The 19,272-nt window shown below is 37.9% G+C and overlaps 2 protein-coding genes across 3 annotated transcripts in view; one reads left to right on the top strand and one right to left on the bottom strand.

Annotated features, from left to right (window-relative positions):
- waca (WW domain containing adaptor with coiled-coil a) overlaps positions 1 to 17,434 on the bottom strand; it is a 105,902-nt gene extending 88,468 nt beyond the window's left edge. Inside the window, exons 1-7 of one of the 2 annotated variants that reach the window (XM_063044297.1) lie at positions 17,203 to 17,434; positions 16,900 to 16,933; positions 16,018 to 16,210; positions 13,446 to 13,552; positions 10,240 to 10,355; positions 10,036 to 10,154; positions 8,051 to 8,359 (exon numbers count right to left, since the gene is read on the bottom strand). In XM_063044297.1, coding sequence (XP_062900367.1) covers positions 8,051 to 8,359; positions 10,036 to 10,154; positions 10,240 to 10,355; positions 13,446 to 13,552; positions 16,018 to 16,210; positions 16,900 to 16,933; positions 17,203 to 17,243 — 919 coding nt within the window. In that variant the 5' untranslated portion in view covers positions 17,244 to 17,434. The remainder of the gene's footprint in view (positions 1 to 8,050; positions 8,360 to 10,035; positions 10,155 to 10,239; positions 10,356 to 13,445; positions 13,553 to 16,017; positions 16,211 to 16,899; positions 16,934 to 17,202) is intronic. The other variant, XM_063044298.1, reaches the window with a different exon arrangement.
- A 234-nt stretch (positions 17,435 to 17,668) lies between these two features.
- The window catches only part of mpp7a (MAGUK p55 scaffold protein 7a), a 526,318-nt gene continuing 524,714 nt past the window's right edge, over positions 17,669 to 19,272 (top strand). The window contains exon 1 of the mRNA XM_063044292.1: positions 17,669 to 17,779. The gene's annotated coding sequence lies outside the window, so the exon portion shown is untranslated. The remainder of the gene's footprint in view (positions 17,780 to 19,272) is intronic.

The following is a 19,272-nucleotide window of genomic DNA, read 5'->3' as shown; positions in this document are numbered from 1 at the left end:
TGGACGTTCCAATACGCAAGACTGCAAGAAACTGCAGAGTTGAAGACTCAGTCAGCTCCATCACAGGCACAATCCTCCCCACCACTGAGGAGACAGTGCTTTCAGAAGGCTGTACCTTTCATGAAGGACTCTCACCATTCAAAACATGCCCTGTTCTCATTACAAAAATCAAGAAGGTGACACAGGAGACGGAAGGCCCACGCTCAATGATTCAGGAACAGCTTCTTCCTGTCCATCATCAGATTTCTGAACGGTTCATGAACATCAGCTCATTGTTCCTTTTTTTTGCACTATTATGTAATTTACTGTAAGTTTGTCCTTGCACCATACTGCTGCCACAAAGCATAAGACAGTAATAATAATTCTAAAATAAAAACAAGGAATGATGGCAGAAGGTGCTGCTGTAGTAAAACATCAGCTATGACCTTATTGTTTAGCAGAGCAGGTGTGAAGGGATAAATGGCTTGAGTGCTTAGAAGTACCACTTAATGATGGCACCAGCATTCATCGGCAACTCTCTGCAGGTTGCAGAAATCTGTTCCAGTTTTCTTCTTAAATATACTCCATTTCAATTACTTTCGCTGCAATCTGCAGCATGTAAATCTCCTCAACAATGGACTACAAAATTACATCAATGATCTCACATTTGACAGTTAAATGCGGAGCAAAAGTCATGAACTACAGCAAAGCAGTTAGGCATGGAGCCTTTAAGGGTCAACGCCATGGCTGAAAATGTGGCAGGAGAGGCAGAATTCAAACCAGGCTGAAGCATCAGGGAATGAGGCCTCCTCTACCCAGCATCTTGTGGTGAATGTGCAGTCACTGGAAAATAAGATTGATGATCTCAGGGCAAGGCTGCAATATCAGAGGCAGCTCTCAATTGTTTGATGCATTGAGACTTGGCTGAATGCGGATACACTGGATGCAGTGATACAACCAGAAGGTTTTACTATTTTCAGAATGGATCAAACCATGAATTCTGGTAAAGAAAAAGGTGGTGGCCTATGCTTTTTAGTCAATTCTCATTGGTGCACAGACATTGGGGTGATGTTCCCTGACTCAGATCAACTAACGATTAAATGTAGACCATTTTATTTGCCTCAGAGGTTCTTATCCGTGATCCTGACCACAGTTTACATACCACCAGCGGCCGATTCTAAGCAAGCACTCACAAAACTGCACCATGTTATTTGTAAACAAGAAGCAGCCTATCCCAACGCATTTTAAGTTATAGTCAGTGACTTCAGTCAGGCCTGTTTGAAGAAAACTCTGCCCAACTGTCACCAGCACGTAACCTGTAGCACCAGAGGTCCCAACACACTAAACCACGACACTACGATAAGGATTGCCTAACGTTCATTCCTGAGACGACATTTGGGCAAATCAGGCCATTTTACTATACTCCTACTACCTGCATACAAACAGAGCCTAAAAAGCAAGGCTCCAGAGATCAAGACAACTAAGAGGTGGTCGCAGGAGGCAGAGGAATGGTTACAGGATTGCGTTGAGTCAGTGTTCTAGGCCGTGTTTAAGAGCTCAACTGAGGACCTGAATGACTACACCAGGGTCATTACAGACTTTATTAAAACAGCTGTGGATGTGCGTCCCCACAAAATTATTCAAGGCGTTCCTCAACCAGAAGCCCTGGATGAACAATGAAATCTGCAACCTGCACAGAGACGGATCAGAGGCATTCAAGTCTGTAGATAAAGAATGGTATAAGAGGTGCAGATATGATCTGCAGAAAACCATCTCAGTGAAGTAGAGATTCCAGACTATACTGGAATCAACAAGGGATACTCAACTGCTGTGGCAGGGTTTGAATGCCATAACCTCCTACACAGTTAAATCTTGCGACAAAGGGGACAGCAGAGCTTCACTTGCATGAGCTCAATGCCGTCTATGCTCACTTTGACCACCAGAACACAAAGGAACCATCACACACTCCCATGTCTCCTGATGATCCTTTGGTCTCAGTATCTGAAGATAACATGCGGGCTGTCTTAAAGAGAGTGAATCCAAGGAAAGCATCCAGTCGAGACATATGTGAAAAGAAAAAGATTGGTTAAGACAAATGTAGGTCCCTTACAGTCAGAAACAGGTAAATTGATCATGGGGAACAAGGACATGGCAGACCAACTGAATAACTACTTCGGTTCTGTCTTCATTAAGGAGGACATAAGTAAGCTTCTGGAAATAGTAGGGGACCGAGGGTCGAGTGAGATGAAGGAACTGAGGGAAATATATGTTAGCAGGGAAGTAGTGTTAGGTAAATTGAAGGAATTAAAGGCAGATAAATCCCCAGGGCCAGATGGTCTGCATCCCAGAGTGCTTAAGGAAGAAACCCAAGAAATAGTGGATGCATTAGTGATAATTTTTCAAAACTCTTTAGATTCTGGAGTAGTTCCTGAGGATTGGAGGGTGGCTAATGAAACCCTGCTTTTTAAAAAAGGGAGAGAGAAACCAGGGAATTATAGACTGGTAAGCCTGACATCGGTGGTGGGGAAAATGCTAGAGTCAGTTATCAAAGATGTGATAACAGCACATCTGAAAGCGGTGAAATCATCGGACAAAGTCAGCATGGATTTGTGAAAGGAAAATCATGTCTGACGAATCTCATAGAATTTTTTGAGGATGTAACTAGTAGAGTGGATAGGGGAGAACCAGTGGATGTGGTATATTTGGATTTTCAAAAGGCTTTTGACAAGGTCCCACACAGGAGATTAATGTGCAAACTTAAAGGACACGGTATTGGGGGTATGGTATTGATGTGGATAGAGAATTGGTTGGCAGACAGGAAGCAAAGACTGGGAATAAACGGGACCTTTTCAGAATGGCAGGCAGTGACTAGTGGGGTACCGCAAGGCTCAGTGCTGGGACCCCAGTTGTTTACAATATATATTACTGACTTAGACGAGGGAATTAATTGCAGCATCTCCAAGTTTGCGGATGACACAAAGCTGGGCGGCAGTGTTAGCTATGAGGAGGATGCTAAGAGGATGCAGGGTGACTTGGATAGGTTAGGTGAGTGGGCAAATTCATGGCAGATGCAATTTAATGTGGATAAATGTGAGGTTATCCACTTTGGTGGCAAGAACAGGAAGGCAGATTATTATCTGAATGGTGGCCGATTAGGAAAAGGGGAGGTGCAACGAGACCTGGGTGTCATTGCATACCAGTCATTGAAAATGGGCATGCAGGTACAGCAGGCAGTGAAAAAGGTGAATGGTATGCTGGCATTCATAGCAAGAGGATTCGAGTACAGGAGCAGGGAGGTACTACTGCAGTTGTACAAGGCCTTGGTGAGACCACACCTGGAGTATTGTGTGCAGTTTTGGTCCCCTAATCTGAGGAAGGACATTCTTGCCATAGAGGGAGTACAAAGAAGGTTCACCAGATTGATTCCTGGGATGGCAGGACTTTCATATGATGAAAGACTGGATCGACTAGGCTTATACTCGTTGGAATTTGGAAGATTGAGGGGGGATCTTATTGAAACGTATAAAATTCTAAAGGGATTGGACAGGCTAGATGTAGGAAGATTGTTCCCGATGTTGGGGAAGTCCAGAACGAGGGGTCACAGTTTGAGGATAAAGGGGAAGCCTTCTAGGACCGAGATGAGGAAAAACTTCTTCATACAGAGAATGGTGAATCTGTGGAATTCTCTGCCACAGGAAACAGTTGAGGCCGGTTCATTGCCTATATATTTAAGAGGGAGTTAGATATAGCCCTTGTGGCTAAAGGGATCAGGGGGTATGGAGAGAAGGCAGGTACAGGGTTCTGAGTTGAATGATCAGCCATGATCATACTGAATGGCGGTGCAGGCTCGAAGGGCGAATGGCCTACTCCTGCACCTATTTTCTGTGTTTCTATAAGACAGAGTCCCTGGCGAAGTACTGAAGACTTGTGCTGACCAGCTGGCTGGTGTATTCAAGGATATCTTCAACCTCTTGCTCCGGCAGTGTCTGGTACCACCTACTTTAAACAGGTTTCAATCATTAACGCTGCCCAAGAGCATGGTAACCTGCCTAAATGACTATCAGCCAGTAGCACTTACATCCACAGTGATGTAGTATTTTAAGAGGCTGGTGTTTAAGCATATCAGCTCCTGTCTGAGTGGTGACTTGGATCCACTTCAATTTGCCTACCGAAGCAACAGGTCTAGAGCAGATGGTATCTTGTTAGCTCGTTACATAAACCCTGGAACATCTGTACAGCAAAGATACATATATCAGGATGCCCCTCATCGATTACAGCTCAGCATTTAACACCATCATCCTCTCAAAACTAATTAGTAAACTCCAAGACCTGGGCTTAATACACCCTGTGCAATTGGATGCTGGATTTCATCATTGTGGACACCAGTCAATCTGGATTGGCAAAAACATTTCCACAATCCACAGGAGCACCACAGGGAGGTGTACTTAGCCTCCTGCTCTACTCACTTTACACCTATGACAGTGTGGCTAAATACAACTCCAAAACCACATACAAGTTTGCTGATGATAGCACTGCTGTGGGTTGTATCTAAGGTGGTGATGAATTAGCATACATGAGGAAGACTGCTGAGTGATGTAATAACAGCAACCTTTCACTCAATGTCAATAAGACCAAGGAACTGATTACAGACTTCAGGAGACAGAAACCAGAGGTCCATAAGCCAGTAATCATCGGAGGATCAGAGGGTCCATAACCTTAAATTCCTGGGTGCCACCATCTCAGAAAACCTGTCCTGAAACCATCATGTAAATATAATTGCAAAGAAAGCATGACAGCATCTCTACTTCCTCAGGAGTCTGCTGAGATTTGGCATGCCATTAAAAATTTTGGCAAAATTCTGTAGATGTGTGGTGGAAAGTGTGCTGACTGGTTGCATTTCAGCCTGGTATGGGAACACCAATGCTTTTGAGCGGAAAATCTTACAAAAGGTAGTGGATTCCGCCCAGCACATCATGGGTAAAACCTTCCCAACCATTGAGCACATCTGCATGAAACGTTGCCATAGGAAAGCAGCGTCCATTATCAAAGATCCTACCCACCACATTTTCCTCAGGGCTGCCATCAGGTAGAAGGTACAATTGCCTGAGGACTCATACCACCAGGTTCAGGACAGTTACTACCCTCAACCAACAGGTTCTTGAACAAAAGGGGATAACTACACTCATTTAGGAATTCTTTTATTTTGTTATTTCATGCGTGTTACTTACACTATTTGCACAGTTAGATGCCCATTGATCCTGTTTACAGTTACTGTTCTATAGATTTGATAAGTATGCTCACAAAAAAAGAATCTCAGGGTTGTATGTGGTGACATGTATATACACTGATAATAAATTTTGACTTTGACTTTGAAGGAAGGGATTTCCTCCCGCCACCCCAACCCAGTCTGAGAAATTAAATTCATCAGCAATCCTTTACCAAACCACCACTGCAAAACAAGGATTTTGCAACTTGGTTTGCACTACTGAAAAAATAAATTTCACGCACATTTAAGAAATTAATCCCATGATTTGAAACCAAGTACAAATTCCAAAACAATTTGCAACACTCCACCATCATCCTTGCAGAAATAGGTACTCTGCTGAGTTTGAACAATCGTTTCATCGTTGTAGTAAACATCTGTTAAACTCAAACTCACAAAGTTATGGTTCACACTCGATTTATACTTTCATACATTGTGACTCACGCTCATTTTTTTTACTGGCATTCATTGCTCCATAGATTTTCAAATTATTAGTTTTTCTGTAATTCCTTGTTTCTTGTTTGATCCAATGGTCGTTTTCCTCCCTTTTTTACTTCCCTGCTCTCTTAGTCTTTTGAAATCAATATTCCAGATGAGCCAATGAGATCACCAAGCTGGTATTAACTCAATATAAATGAATAAACCTAACAATCCACCATTTAGCTGAGTCTTTCCACAAATTCTGGACTATGTTTTCTCGACAACCATCGCTAAAAGAGATAAATTTCCAAACCAAGAGCAACAAATTTCTTTCAGCTTGTATGAAATTAAAGGAATCCATTTCCTCTTTAACATTCTACCTCTCAAATTCTTCCATAAAGATGCCAAGACCATTTAAGAACAGCCTACAACCAAGAATGGTGACATATCAAAACGGCAATGAAGGCTTCCCAGTTATCTTGCATTCAATGCCACTGTACCCTGACTCTGATCTATCATAGACCGTGTGGTGGCTGCCCATGCATCAGCCGCCCCATGCTAAACGAAATTACGCACAGGCATTCTCCATTAAGGAAAACCATCCCATCATCCCAGAGAATATGTGAAACTCGGATTGGCCTCTACACTCACCCGAGGACCCAACAACAGACAACCCTTTACAAGTACATCATACTCGACTTGAATGATCGCATTGACTGTCAACCAACAATGCAACAAATACGTGTCAATTAAACAGATAAGCATGCCAACGAACCACTTCTTTCTCATTCTCAGTAAAAACCCAAAGGTCTTGGTAGTTACATGACAGTCTCTAGACCAGAAAATTAGGATTAATCAATTTGCTAGTATCAATAGAATATTTGCTAAATTTAAGTTATTTTGTTTACTACATTCTCTGCACAGGAGTAATCTAACAAACATTGGTGGAATTTTATTATTAAACTGCAATTGTAGGCCTTGCTGAATATGAGCATTAAGTACTAAATAGGATCCAGATATGTCCTTAAAGATGTTATTTTCTCAAAAAAACCCATTGTAAAAAATAGGCTATATATGACAAAATTTAAAAAGTATATCATCTTAATTCATTACAGTGTTTTCCTCTTTGACAGTGCTAGACAATGTACAACTGCTCAAGTGGGACTAATCTTTCTTCTTCTATTTAACAACTTCATCCAAGATTTACGAAACATATCTTCCCCAAATTTGTTACCTTCTTAGTCAGTTATTAAAAACAAACCACTCCAAGGCAACCAAAAAACGTTTCTTCAATTCTTTCCCACATTGTCAGATATTCATGTATTGCAAAAGTGGTTGCATATCATTTTGGAATAGTAACCTTAAAAAGGTACTTTGATATTTTTGTTATTTAATAACATTGGAATGGATTTACAAAAGATACAGAAGAAGACAATGAGGGCCACAAATATTTTGTGCTGTCCTTTATGAAGTCAACAATTTACATTAAAAACTTCATATTTGTTTCTTCAGTTACAGGAATTTATACAAGGCACCAGAAACGATACAAGAACCCATGAACAATTAATAAAACAGATAAGAATAGACCATTTGCTCTCTCAAATTTGTTGTCACTCAGTAATTTTTTCGCTAACCTTATACTTCAGGTCCATATGAAGTTCTCCTATACGGGATAAGGCTTAAGATTGCAAGTAATACATACAACTTCCAAATTGCCTCCTTATCAAACTAATTTTGTCACCTAAATCTCAAAAAGCAAAACAAACCATACCAGACCAATAATTATAGATACACCATTTGAAATTATATACATAACCACAGCCATACAACAGAATTTCTCCCTCAATATTCCCAATTCACTACCATCCACATTAACGCAGGATGGAATGCAACTGTCAAAATCTCAGATTATCAAAATCCACTTTCGAAATTGCACAATTTCCATAGATTCCAATGTTTTAGTTGATTTACTCTACACGATCAACTTCCATAAACTAAAACTTAAGCGAGCAACTTGATTTAAAAAAAAATTTCTCTCAAATGAAAGGAGAACTGCATTAATAGAATATGGCTGAAGTTATAAACAAAATCGAAAATGAACAAGCTCACCATATTTTATCCTATTACTTCTGCATAGATTCACACTGAAAATCTATTTTGGATATTCATCTCTCCAATTTTGCAAGCAAATATTAAGTAAGAATTTTGATGTAACAATAATTGACGTCGAGCACTGATATTCATTTCAAACATCAGATTCTTTAGAAATTAGATTATTTTTAGTACTATTTCAATTCTGGTTTATCAGCACTGTTTAATAATGAGCTATAGCGTCACTAATGAAATATGAACGTGCACACAAACCAAAATATACCACATCATACGTACCTTTCTTCTCCGTCTTCTGATTGGGGATAGAAGGTGTGGGTGTAGGCACTTTCGGTACAGTAGCTGCTCCATTAGCATCAAAGGATTTCTTTGGCTGATGCTCAGGTTGTAGACTAAAAGGACTAGAAGGAACAGTGCTTGGGTTGGTTGTTGGGAGAACCACTGGTTTGACGGGGTGCTGCACTGAGGCAGCTCCACCAGGAGTCTCTGTTCTGGGCAGTCTGTAGTCTCTGTCATTGTGTCTGTTTGTCTGGGACAAAATATTCTGGGAGAGCATACTACCGGCACCGCTGGAATGCTTGTCTTCCACTTTTCATGATTCACAAAGGTAATGTGGTAAAAAAAAAATAAAAAGGGGGAAATGTTGAAATTAGCATGATTATTAGAACACCTTTGGCTAATTTATTTACAGTCTCAATTGTTCATAATCAATGTTTTAAAATGCAAGAGTTGTTGAAATCAAACATCTACTCAGGATACATTAGACCTTGGATCTTTTGGTGTCACACCTGTGATATCATCTACTTGGCTCCTTTCATGTATTCTACAGTGGCAAATTTCGCAAACGTTTTGACTTCAAAACAACTTGATTTAAATCAGGATGATATAAACAACATCTCAGCAATTTTCCAAAGCACTTGCACTGGTTTCTGCACACATTGGAGTTAAACCTAAGTGTTTGCAAATGTCCGAGGTTGCACAAATGTGCGAGTCAAAGCAGGAGAAATCCAATTCTGAACAAAGCTCAACGTGTAAATATGAAGTGGGCACAAGGAAATCCAATATATTTATTAAAAACTCAAATTATTGATGTTGACATTGTAAATATGCAGAATCCTTTTAATAATTCAACAGATGAAGATTCAAGGTCATCAGTTCCCAAGGAGCTGCTCTGTGGCAAGTTGGCAATTCTTGCAGGTTACCCTCACCTCAGACTACAAATCATTTGGTGTAGGGAACAGATACTTAAAATGAAAGCAGTAGCCAAAAGGAAAAAATAAATTCACATAGATTCCTATTTTCCTACAGAATACTGAAGTTATATTTATATTTCTGAAAATAACATCTCGAAAATAAACTCCAAAGTTTGCATGCCTTCAAACAAACATTTAGAAAACTTTATACTGGTTATATTATGATGACCATAAATTAGAAATCCAACATCAGTGAGTCAGTTCGTTCCCATGTAACTATATTACTTTGAGGAACAGAGTGCAACGTTCAATAAAATCATGACCGAGTTCCTTCCAGAAATTTCATCTTTTCATACTATCCCAGTGCCACTGAATTCACAAGCAAAATACAGTTAAGTTCAAAGCACTGTTTTAAAAATACTTTGATGACAAACCACCAATCGCTTTCTAACAGAGAAAAAAACCAAAGAAACAAAACCACTTGCAGTGATTAAATTTCGCAATTCAGTTCTAAAGCATAAAACCCTTGATGTGACACAATAACCCCAATAAGTTGACTCTAGTTGGGACAGTTTCCCAGCGTCAATCCTAGGAGTTGCAAATTTCAGTGAATTCATCTCATTGTTCTACATGTGTGAAAAAATAATCTTAAATGCACTCAAAGGCAACCTCCCATTCCAACAATCAGTCTAGTGACTCTCTGTTGCACCCCCAACTCATGCAAGCATTTCCTTCCTCAGATTAGCAGATTAAAGCTGTCCCCAATTGTATAATTACTCTCTAAATCAAATCCGTAACAAAATCTTATATACAATTTTCTTTTCTAATTGTCTCCTGCACCCTGCACAGAACTTTCCACCACACCTCAAATAACTAAGGCCCTTCCGAGTCTCAAACCATTTAAAAAGATCCTCCCAGCTCACAAATTAGCTTCATAAACATTGTTCACAATTCCATTACAACACTATGCATGCAAATTCAAAGGATTCAGTGAATTTTGCATGCTAAATGAACCCTATGACAAGAAATTTGACAGAATGCTGTTTTAATCTTAACTAGCCTATTACTTACTTCCACTTGTAAACCCACTGCCAGTAGTTGCTTGTTGCAAGGTTTCCCTTCTGTAATCGCGATCTCTTGGGAAGCTGTTAACAACCCCAACTTTACTTGCTTCTTTTTGCCGTTGCTCTCTGCAGACAAAAAAAATGTTAATATTGTAACCCATTGAAGACAATTTCATTGTCTAGATAAAATTCTGAAAAACTAAACTTGTACCTTTCAATCCATTCTTTGGGTTTCTCCCACTGAGAAACTTCTGTCCTGCAGTTGTAGTAGTATTTTTTGCCTGAAGAGCTGATGTGCTCTGACCAGTCATCAGCTGGTTCATAAGGCTATATCAAGACAAAAAGTAGTTACATCAAAAAACAAAACACAGATTAAGGCAAGTTATCTAAATGGATCAGTGCAGAGCAAATCAATGATTATTTCTACCACAATAAGCAATGGCACAAACCCAAAGCAGCTGAAATTACAGTTAAATTAGTTTCTCATTTAAATCCACCTCATTTCATAGTATCTTCAGTTTTCATAATTTTTGATGAAATGACAGAAGAATAAAAATAACAATTATTCAGTAGTGCACAAAATCCATTTAATTACACAGACTGCCTTTTCCACAGAAGAGATTTTTGTGCTTCATACAAAAGAACTTGGTAATACCCTGCACTGTCATTTAGAAAGTCAAAAGAATAGCTCCAACTGTAAAACAAATGCCATGGACAGCAGCTATGGCAGCTTGGCCCAGTTGGCAGCACACAACTCACAGTTAGAGTCTGAGAGCATGGAACTTGAGCACATAATCCAGGTTGACAGTTTGTGTAACACTGAGAGAACACTGCATGCAAATTGTGACTTCTGAAAATTGGGATAAATCTGAAAGATTATGCAAGATACCAAGCGACAATCTTAAAGAACCACATAGCATCCTAATCAAAGCTCCACTTTCAAAACAAATTGACTAATCATTACAAACACAACACATACAAAGTGCTGAAGGAACTCAGCAGGTCAGGCAGCAGCCATGGAAATGAATAAACAGTCAACATTTTGGGCTGTGTCCCTTCTTCAGGACTGGAAAGAAAGGGAAAAAAGTGCCCAGAAAAGGAACGTTGGGGGAGGAGGAGGAGTACAAGCTGAAAGTTGATAGGTAAAGCCAGGTGGGTGGGGAGGGGGAATGAAGCAGCAGCTGGCAGGTGATGGGTGGAAAAGGTAAAGGGCTAGGGAAGAACAAATCTGATATGAGAGTAGAGTGGACCATGGGAGAAAGGGAAGATGGAAGGGCACCAGGGGATATAAACCTTATTCAAATTATATTACATTGATAACACCAACTACATATCCACAACTATGATCTGACTGAGAAGTACGAATACAAAACAATTCAGAACTGTCCAAAGCTAACAAAAGAGGTAGGCTTAGTGAGCAATGTGCAGTGGTAAAGGGGAGGAAAAGAGCTCAGGGCAACCACTTGAGAGGGGGTGAGGAAGATCAAGAGAATATTTATCCAAGTATCAAAATTTAAATAATTATTATTGTCAGCTGTCTTAACCTTGAAGAAATTTAATCTCAAAATATAAAAATAATACAACTTGAATATTCTGTGGACATACAAGCGGAATTACTAAATGTAAGCTTTAAAATTTATATTTTACAAAATACATCAGATATTAAATGTAAACCTTTCAGTCTTCAATATAAGTCCTATTATACAATTCACTACATCGGAAGGACAATCTATTCCAGAAATAATACTTTGAAACATGATACTGTTCTGAGGGTCTGTATTCAGCCAGTAAACTTGTCCATTTTGTATGCAAGTCATATAAGCATCAAAATGATAGATCAAAGTTTGAAGGTTACATGTTTAAAACACAACAGCACTGTCCATTGCCTTTTATTCTGCATGCTACAAAGTATCAAATTCTCATGGTTTGTATCAGATAGGAAAGATTTTATAACCAGTTTCATGCATCAAAATGTATAAAAGCTGTATTTTGCTTGTTCAAATTCTATCACATTTACCCATATCATCATTTTTGTTTCTGAAATGAGCATAAACGCTCACCTGCATTTTTGACATTCCGTAATTTAAAATATATTGTTTACATTAATATTTCTTTCAATGCAGTTCATCATTTAATAGCAAAAACATTTAAGTTTAGAACTTCACTCTTACAGTGTTCTGACTCATTTCAAATAATTGCACCATTCGGGGCATTACATGGAATTATGTATTATCAATATTTTTTTAAAAAAAGACTGCTTCCTGTAAGATTATGGTATACTACATGAAAAGCTGAGATTTTAAAAAAATAAGATCTACTCTACCCACACATTTTAGGCCTCATGAATGAATGAAATTACCTGGTTTTGCAATAATACATGTATAAAGAAAAACCTTTGCAACACGCTCAAAATGCTGGTGGAACTCAGCAGGCCAGACAGCATCTATGGAAAAAAGTACAAACGACGTTTCGGGCCGAAACCCTCAAAACATCGATTGTACTTTTTTCCATTGATGCTGCCTGGCCTGCTGAGTTCAAGCATTTTGTGTGTGCTGCTCGGATTTCCAGCATCTGCAGATTTTTTTCGTTTGTGAAAGGAAAACCTTTTAACATTTTACCAAATGATTATCTTCCTTAACCCAAAAAGGATTGTTTGCTATATTTCTCCTCTAAAAAGTAATTTATGAAACATTCCTTTGCAATTAATGTCAAGCAGAAGTATTCTGTATTACTGTACAGATTACTGGAACATGGCCATACCTAATGAACTTTGTTTTTGTCCCTCAGAAAATTAAAGAAAAAGAACTAAATATATAAAAATAGCATTGATTTGTGAAAATATCTATATCTTTTGTTCTATCAGACACAAAGAAAGTGGCTTCTTGGTTATTAATAGACTGCACTGAAGAGCCAATAAGTATGCAATTACAATGCAAAATGTCTACCTTGGGTAACAAACAATATTAAAACTATAGACAGTTTCAAGGAAATAATTCTACATTGAAATATTTGCACATGATTATAATATAATTTTTGACATCTTTCTGCTGTCAAAAAGATTCCTAGCATTAGATATTTAAAACCCCTTCAATGCATACAAAGGGAATTATGACCAGTAGTCACATTATCCTGCAGAAGTACAGCTATTTTCCATAATTTTCATTGTGCAAACCCAGTTTAGTGTGCAGTTAGTGAGAGAAACTAAAAATGTGTTAACCCTCAATTCTTAACAGATTACAAAATTCAAAATTTTACAAAATTTCTGTTACATCATTCTGCATAGACAAATAAAAACAAAACAAATTTCCAGCTTTGAGTCATGTTCAGCTGTCATAATTTAACTTTCTAAGGCTGAAATATAAAATTCCTAATATGTTAGTGAAAGACAGAGTAAGGAAATGTGAAAGAAATACTTACTGCATCTGAAGTTTTACTTGGATTGTTACTAGGATTAGAAGAATGTGAATTTGAGCTATGATGAGTACTGTTATTATGTGAATTCTCCTGTGGAGAATAGCTGGTCCCTGAAATAAATATAGTATATGTATTACATATATACATAAACATATATAACACACTAAGTAAATTAACCTGAGTCAAGTAATTTAAAATATACTTTGACCAAAAAGGTCCTGTTTCAGCAAAGATTAGATTTTTTTTATCATTCCTAAAGTTATGCCTTCTCAGCAGCCCTATCACCACACCATCCAAAAAAAAATCAATTCTTTCCTACATTAATAATAACAACACCAACAATTCAACAGCCTCGAGGAAATAGCCTTATTGGAAATTATTCACATGAAAACCTAATACCAGCTAGCTAATCAAGATGCACATTTTCAACTGGGTTTATTTGACAGCAATCAGAAGCACAAGTCTTGCCTAATCTTTCACCTCTGAAATCACAGTCTGCAATCAACTGGAGTTCCTTACTTTGTTCATTACCTCATATTTTAAAAAAAACACTAATTTAGAACAAATCATCATTCAATGTTCCTTGTCACAGTTTCTCATTGCAGAAAGGCAACAACACAACCAAACCAAAGTGAAGGCAAGAATAAACAAAAATCAGGATGGCTCAGCAACTATATGCTACACAATCAAGATTTAGAGCATAGCTCCAATTGACAATTTTCTAATGGAACATTCAGTGCAAAGAAAGTTATTTAAGAGCCAAAACTTTGCCAAGGAAAGTACAAGTGATGATGAAAAATATGGCAGGGGAAAATGATTTTGGTCCTTTTAGATAGTATTGGAATAATGAAAAAATAACAATAATTACAAAGGTCAGTGGAGTTTCAACTCAGATACTAGATTACATCAGAATCACTTTCCAGTTTCTTACTTCATCCCCGCTCCCTCCCCCACCTAGTTTCCCCTATCACCTTTTAGTTTGTCTCCCTCCCCTACCCCCACCTTCTTATTCTGCCATCTTCCCCCTTCTTTTCCAGTCCCGATGAAGGGTCCCAGCCCAAAACATTGACTGTTTGTTCATTTCCACAGATGTAGCCTGACCCGCTGAGTTCCTCCAGCATTTTGTGTGTGTATTGCACTGATTATGTTAGAAGTTTGAATTCTAGATTTACAGTCAACCAATGTACTGAAAGCCTTTCAGAAATGTCAAGCTAATATACATTTTAAAACATCTTGAAATTTCTGTTATGTCTTGAACTAGAGCAGCCAAAATCTACCCAAACACTATTTCATGTTATCTATTAGATTTGCAGAATGATTGACATGTTAACGAATAGTTCAAGATCATGAATCATGGTTTAACTAACTTGAACTATGTCGATTTCAATACTGCAAAATCCATCCTATATTGTGCTAAGAGTGTCAACAGATTTAAATAAATTGAAGTTACATCATATTCAGGGATGCAACTGCGTTTACATCCAAGATCAGTCATTAAACATGTTATTCGCTTAGAAGGTAACGGACTCTTTCTGATACATTAGATGTAATTTTGCTGTCAAACAAAAGTACTGACCATTTATAGGCCCAATTAATATACTGTCAGTGGAAAAATACAATTAATTTTACTAAGGTGCAAGAAATTCTGCTTAAAAATGATACTTCATATCCATTCAGGTCAGTATTTCCACAGAATGGAAAATGAGAGCAAGTTACTATTCTTCAGGTAATTCCAGGAAGTGAAGGGCAGTCACAAGGTATGCAACCTTTCTAAATTTTCAATCGGGGAATCTTGCAAAATTTACTTAACTATGCACCCTAGATGAAGAGAAAAGGGCATAGCTTCCAAAATCTCCTATATTGACTTCTAGCCGTAGAAAACACCAACTGTTTCTCAATGATGCTGTAATTCATGAAAAATGCTGCCAATATATTTGTGTATATAAACATGAAGAACTAGAAATGTGACCCATCAACTGAATATACAGTAAACACTCAATGAAGCTTAAAAAAGCCAAACCAAAGTAACCCACTGATAGCTTCAGAGTCAATGGACCTAAGGCTGTGAAGAATAAATATATGATTTTTATTCTGTTCTATAAAATCCTATATCTCAGCAGCTATAACAAGTGCTGCATGAATGATGCTTATGTGCTTAGAAAATAATGCAGGACCAAAATCTTTCATGTAGTTGTTCTTGAAACTCCTCTGAAACTGCTCGGAGTCCTTATTGAGAGTGGAATTAGTCTCAGTAATAATTTCCCCAACTGCATTTTCAGAGCATTCAAAAATAAAACTGATTTTGTTGAATTCAAAACTACAATGATTTATTTGGATGCTACCAGTCTTCAGTTAAAACTTTGACATGGCAAGTTTAGTAGCTGATCCAAATAAGTACTTGTAACTGTCATTGAGCTATTGGATTAATCCTTCAGGAAGTCATATCTAAATACTTTGTAAAAGCAAAGCTTAGCAATACTAACAAAGACATGTTTCCCACAACAGAGCAAGCAAAATGTAATATGGTATACAGAAGAGTTAGGATTTCTGTAATGCCAAATGCAGGATAACTTACCTCCGTCTCGCTCTCTGGCTCGATGTGAGTGCACAGTTTTACTCTTATGTCCTGTATTATCAGTATGTTTAGTTTCAGGGCTGTTAGAACGGCGCAGCATCTTACAGGGTGGTGATGGATCCCCCGATTCTCTAGTTTTGTCATGACGATGATCACTGCTGCTTGTGTGACTCTTTGATGGGTATTTAAGAGTCTGAAATAGAAATGCAATGAAATAGAGATAATTTGGGACAAATATGAAGTAATCCACCTGATATTCAGGGTCTACATCTTACAAACAAAAGTTCCATGAGTTTCCTAATGTTTTTGGCAGGTGAAAAATGTCAAGTGAACATAGCCCACCCTTGGTTTCAATTAACTAGATAAGACTGACAGTTTAAAATTACCATACTACCATGGCATTTTTCCATGTTTTGAAACAACTATCTGCCTTCAGAATTACACTTATTTTAATATTTTTTAAAAAATAACAGAGGGCATGTGTCCCAATCTACAATTTTTAATTAAATAATTGTGGAATCCTACGTATCTTTAGAAATGACAAATGCCTAAACTTGTATTTAAGACAATAGAAAATGTATTTCTTCTTTCCTAAGCTCAGGAGGTAAAGAACATTTGCAGCTAGAAACCTATAGATTGGGCCTAGCGATCGTTCAGAATCTATTTACATGTCCGACGAACTCTAAACTAAACTGAAGCTACAAAAGTCAACGGAATCAAAATCTGACAAATGGAAGCATAATTATCGGTTGAAAGTTTAAAACGATATGTTGTTTTATTTTCCTCTTCTTACGATCTTGTTGTGGACTGTTGAGGCCTGTTTGAGACGCACAAGCCTTCGTTAAAGTAAATGCAATTCGTTTCACTCTATGCGAAATATACCTGATAGGGCTGGGATTCCCTCCTGTCGTGACACCTGCAGAAAGAAAAGCACAAAATAAACAGATCAGGAGTACTACTCAACATTTTGCATAAACTTTCAAATAGAAACACGGTAAATATGTATATATTTCTGAAAACCTTCCCCAGAGTAAAATGGTCACCAGAAGGGGAGGAAATTCATTTCCTCAAGTTTTTACTTATTTTGGTTTCCAACAAAAATGGCGGATTGTCAAAAGAGAAAAGAAATCCATAAGAGGGGAAAAAAGAGATTTGAAGAATATCAAAAAAAACTGAATATTTTACCCATCATTGAGTCTCGGTTGTTTCCTTGCATACATTACCATCAATGCTGTTGTGTGTGGAGTGGATCAAAAGCTAAATTAGATATTTTTTTCTGAAGGGGACACAAATATACAGAAAAACGAACCCTTCTTCTGTTCTAACCAGTAAAGATACTACCAACTCTCGGGATCCATCTCACACACACAAACCAACACTGAGGAGGACAAGGCCCATACTACATACGGGTAACGCGTCAGCGATCGCTAACAGCTGACCCTCCCGCCGACGATCGGATCTTTCCGGAAACCTTTCGTGACTTTTCGCTCAACAGACCCTCAGCTGCCAGCGCAAAGTAAACCATTACGGACCACGAGAGAAACACAAGAACCGAGTACTTCGGTCACGTTGTCACTCCTGTTTGTAATTTGTGAGCTTTTTAAATTTTTTTAACTCGACACGGGGAGGGGTCACGTGACGGAGTTGCGCTGTGAAGACATGTTTTTCAACAGAAAAAATCGGGTCGCTGGAGAAGAGGCTGCGGCTTAGAAAGCCGTTATCAAATTAGTGGTTGGAAACAAAGGGACAAAAAATATGAAGGGTAAATACAGATACTAAGTGGGAATGGGGAAGTGAAGTTATGTGCATGATGGATGTACTGTCGTCTGGGGTGCGCCAGGGATAATGGCTGGTTAGGCCTACAGGATGTTCATGGTCTGTAAAATGTGCGTCACCTTGAAAATAAACAGCCGGGTTATGTATGTGCAAGGATTTTCTGATCCGTTTCGTGTAGTTCTGGCATTTCTTACTGGTTAAAAGTATATATAATTGCATGCCTTTAGTTTTTCGTACAGGGTTGATGCGAATTATTAAAATAAACAAAACTCGGATTCGACGTTGGCTCACGATGTTGTACAGAAGAAAAGATTTGCATTTTCAGCAATTTACTGATGCTCAGTAAAAGATTTTGTCAGACGAAATGTTTCGCTAGTATTCAGTATTCCTTCTGAATAGGATATTTTCGACGTGAAAATTATTCGTTGCAGTATAAAATCGTTACGAATTTCCTGTACCATGTTGGTGTGCATAATTTTATCTGAAGTTAAGCAATATATAAATTTTTAATTCTCTCTGGAAATTCTGGCTATAGAGAAGATTTAAGAGAAATAAAAGTTACAAATTTTGGAAGCCACACTTTTTTTTGTCTTGTGCCTTTTGCTGAACATTAATTTGAAATCTGCAATTAGTGAAAAGGTAGCCCCAACGGAGTGTCAAGCTTGTAACTTCAACAAACCTATTTCTGTAATTATTGTTTTCGAAATGATATGCAGAAGAAAATTCAGCGAAGTATGTGAGAAGGTTTTCGATGGAAAAATTATTCCAAACTAATTAATAAATTATGATCGTAGCTTGGATTAGATCAGAATGATATATCTCTCACTTTTGCCTCTTCTGTAATAGGGTGCAAAAGCTGCATGCAGGAACCTGGTAGCCCTGTTGTTTTGTTCAAATGTATCAATGTTTTGCTCTGGTATTTATGCAGTTCTATTTTCTCTGATGTAATTTTAAAATCTTTACTAATTTGCATGTAACATCTACAGCTGAACACATATTTGAACCCCTGGTATATTTTCCATTCCTTTCAGTAAGTTGTGTCTGTTCCTTATTTATATTGTCAAAGTGTATTATCTCTGCACCCCATAAATAAATAATTTATTGTTGCTACAGTACAATTCTCAAGACCTTTACAGGTGATCAGAGTGGAGAGAAGATGATGTACCTGGTTTGTTTCATTAGGGATATGGATATTTCTGTCAGGGCGATCTTTAATTTTCATTCTGTACATAGCCTAGGGAGCTGTTTGTTGAAACTGGATTCCTGGTTAGATCATGAGGGCATGTTAAGAGTTTGTGTCAGTGTCAAGTTAGCCATAACCAAACAAGGATAAATGGCATAAAGGAGCAGCTATAATGATCATTGTTAAACTTCATGGTCACTCTTACTGAACCATTGTTTTAAAAAAATTAAGCCTATTTCTCAGATTACTGGATTGTATTTGTACGTGTTCCCTGGATTAGTACTATAAAATTCTAA

Source organism: Mobula hypostoma, chromosome 3 (genome assembly GCF_963921235.1).
Source record: "Mobula hypostoma chromosome 3, sMobHyp1.1, whole genome shotgun sequence".
In the NCBI taxonomy this organism is placed as follows: Eukaryota; Metazoa; Chordata; class Chondrichthyes; order Myliobatiformes; family Myliobatidae; genus Mobula; species Mobula hypostoma.
The sequence above is the reverse complement of the archived record's forward strand: the minus strand, read 5'-3'. Positions and strand labels throughout refer to the sequence as shown.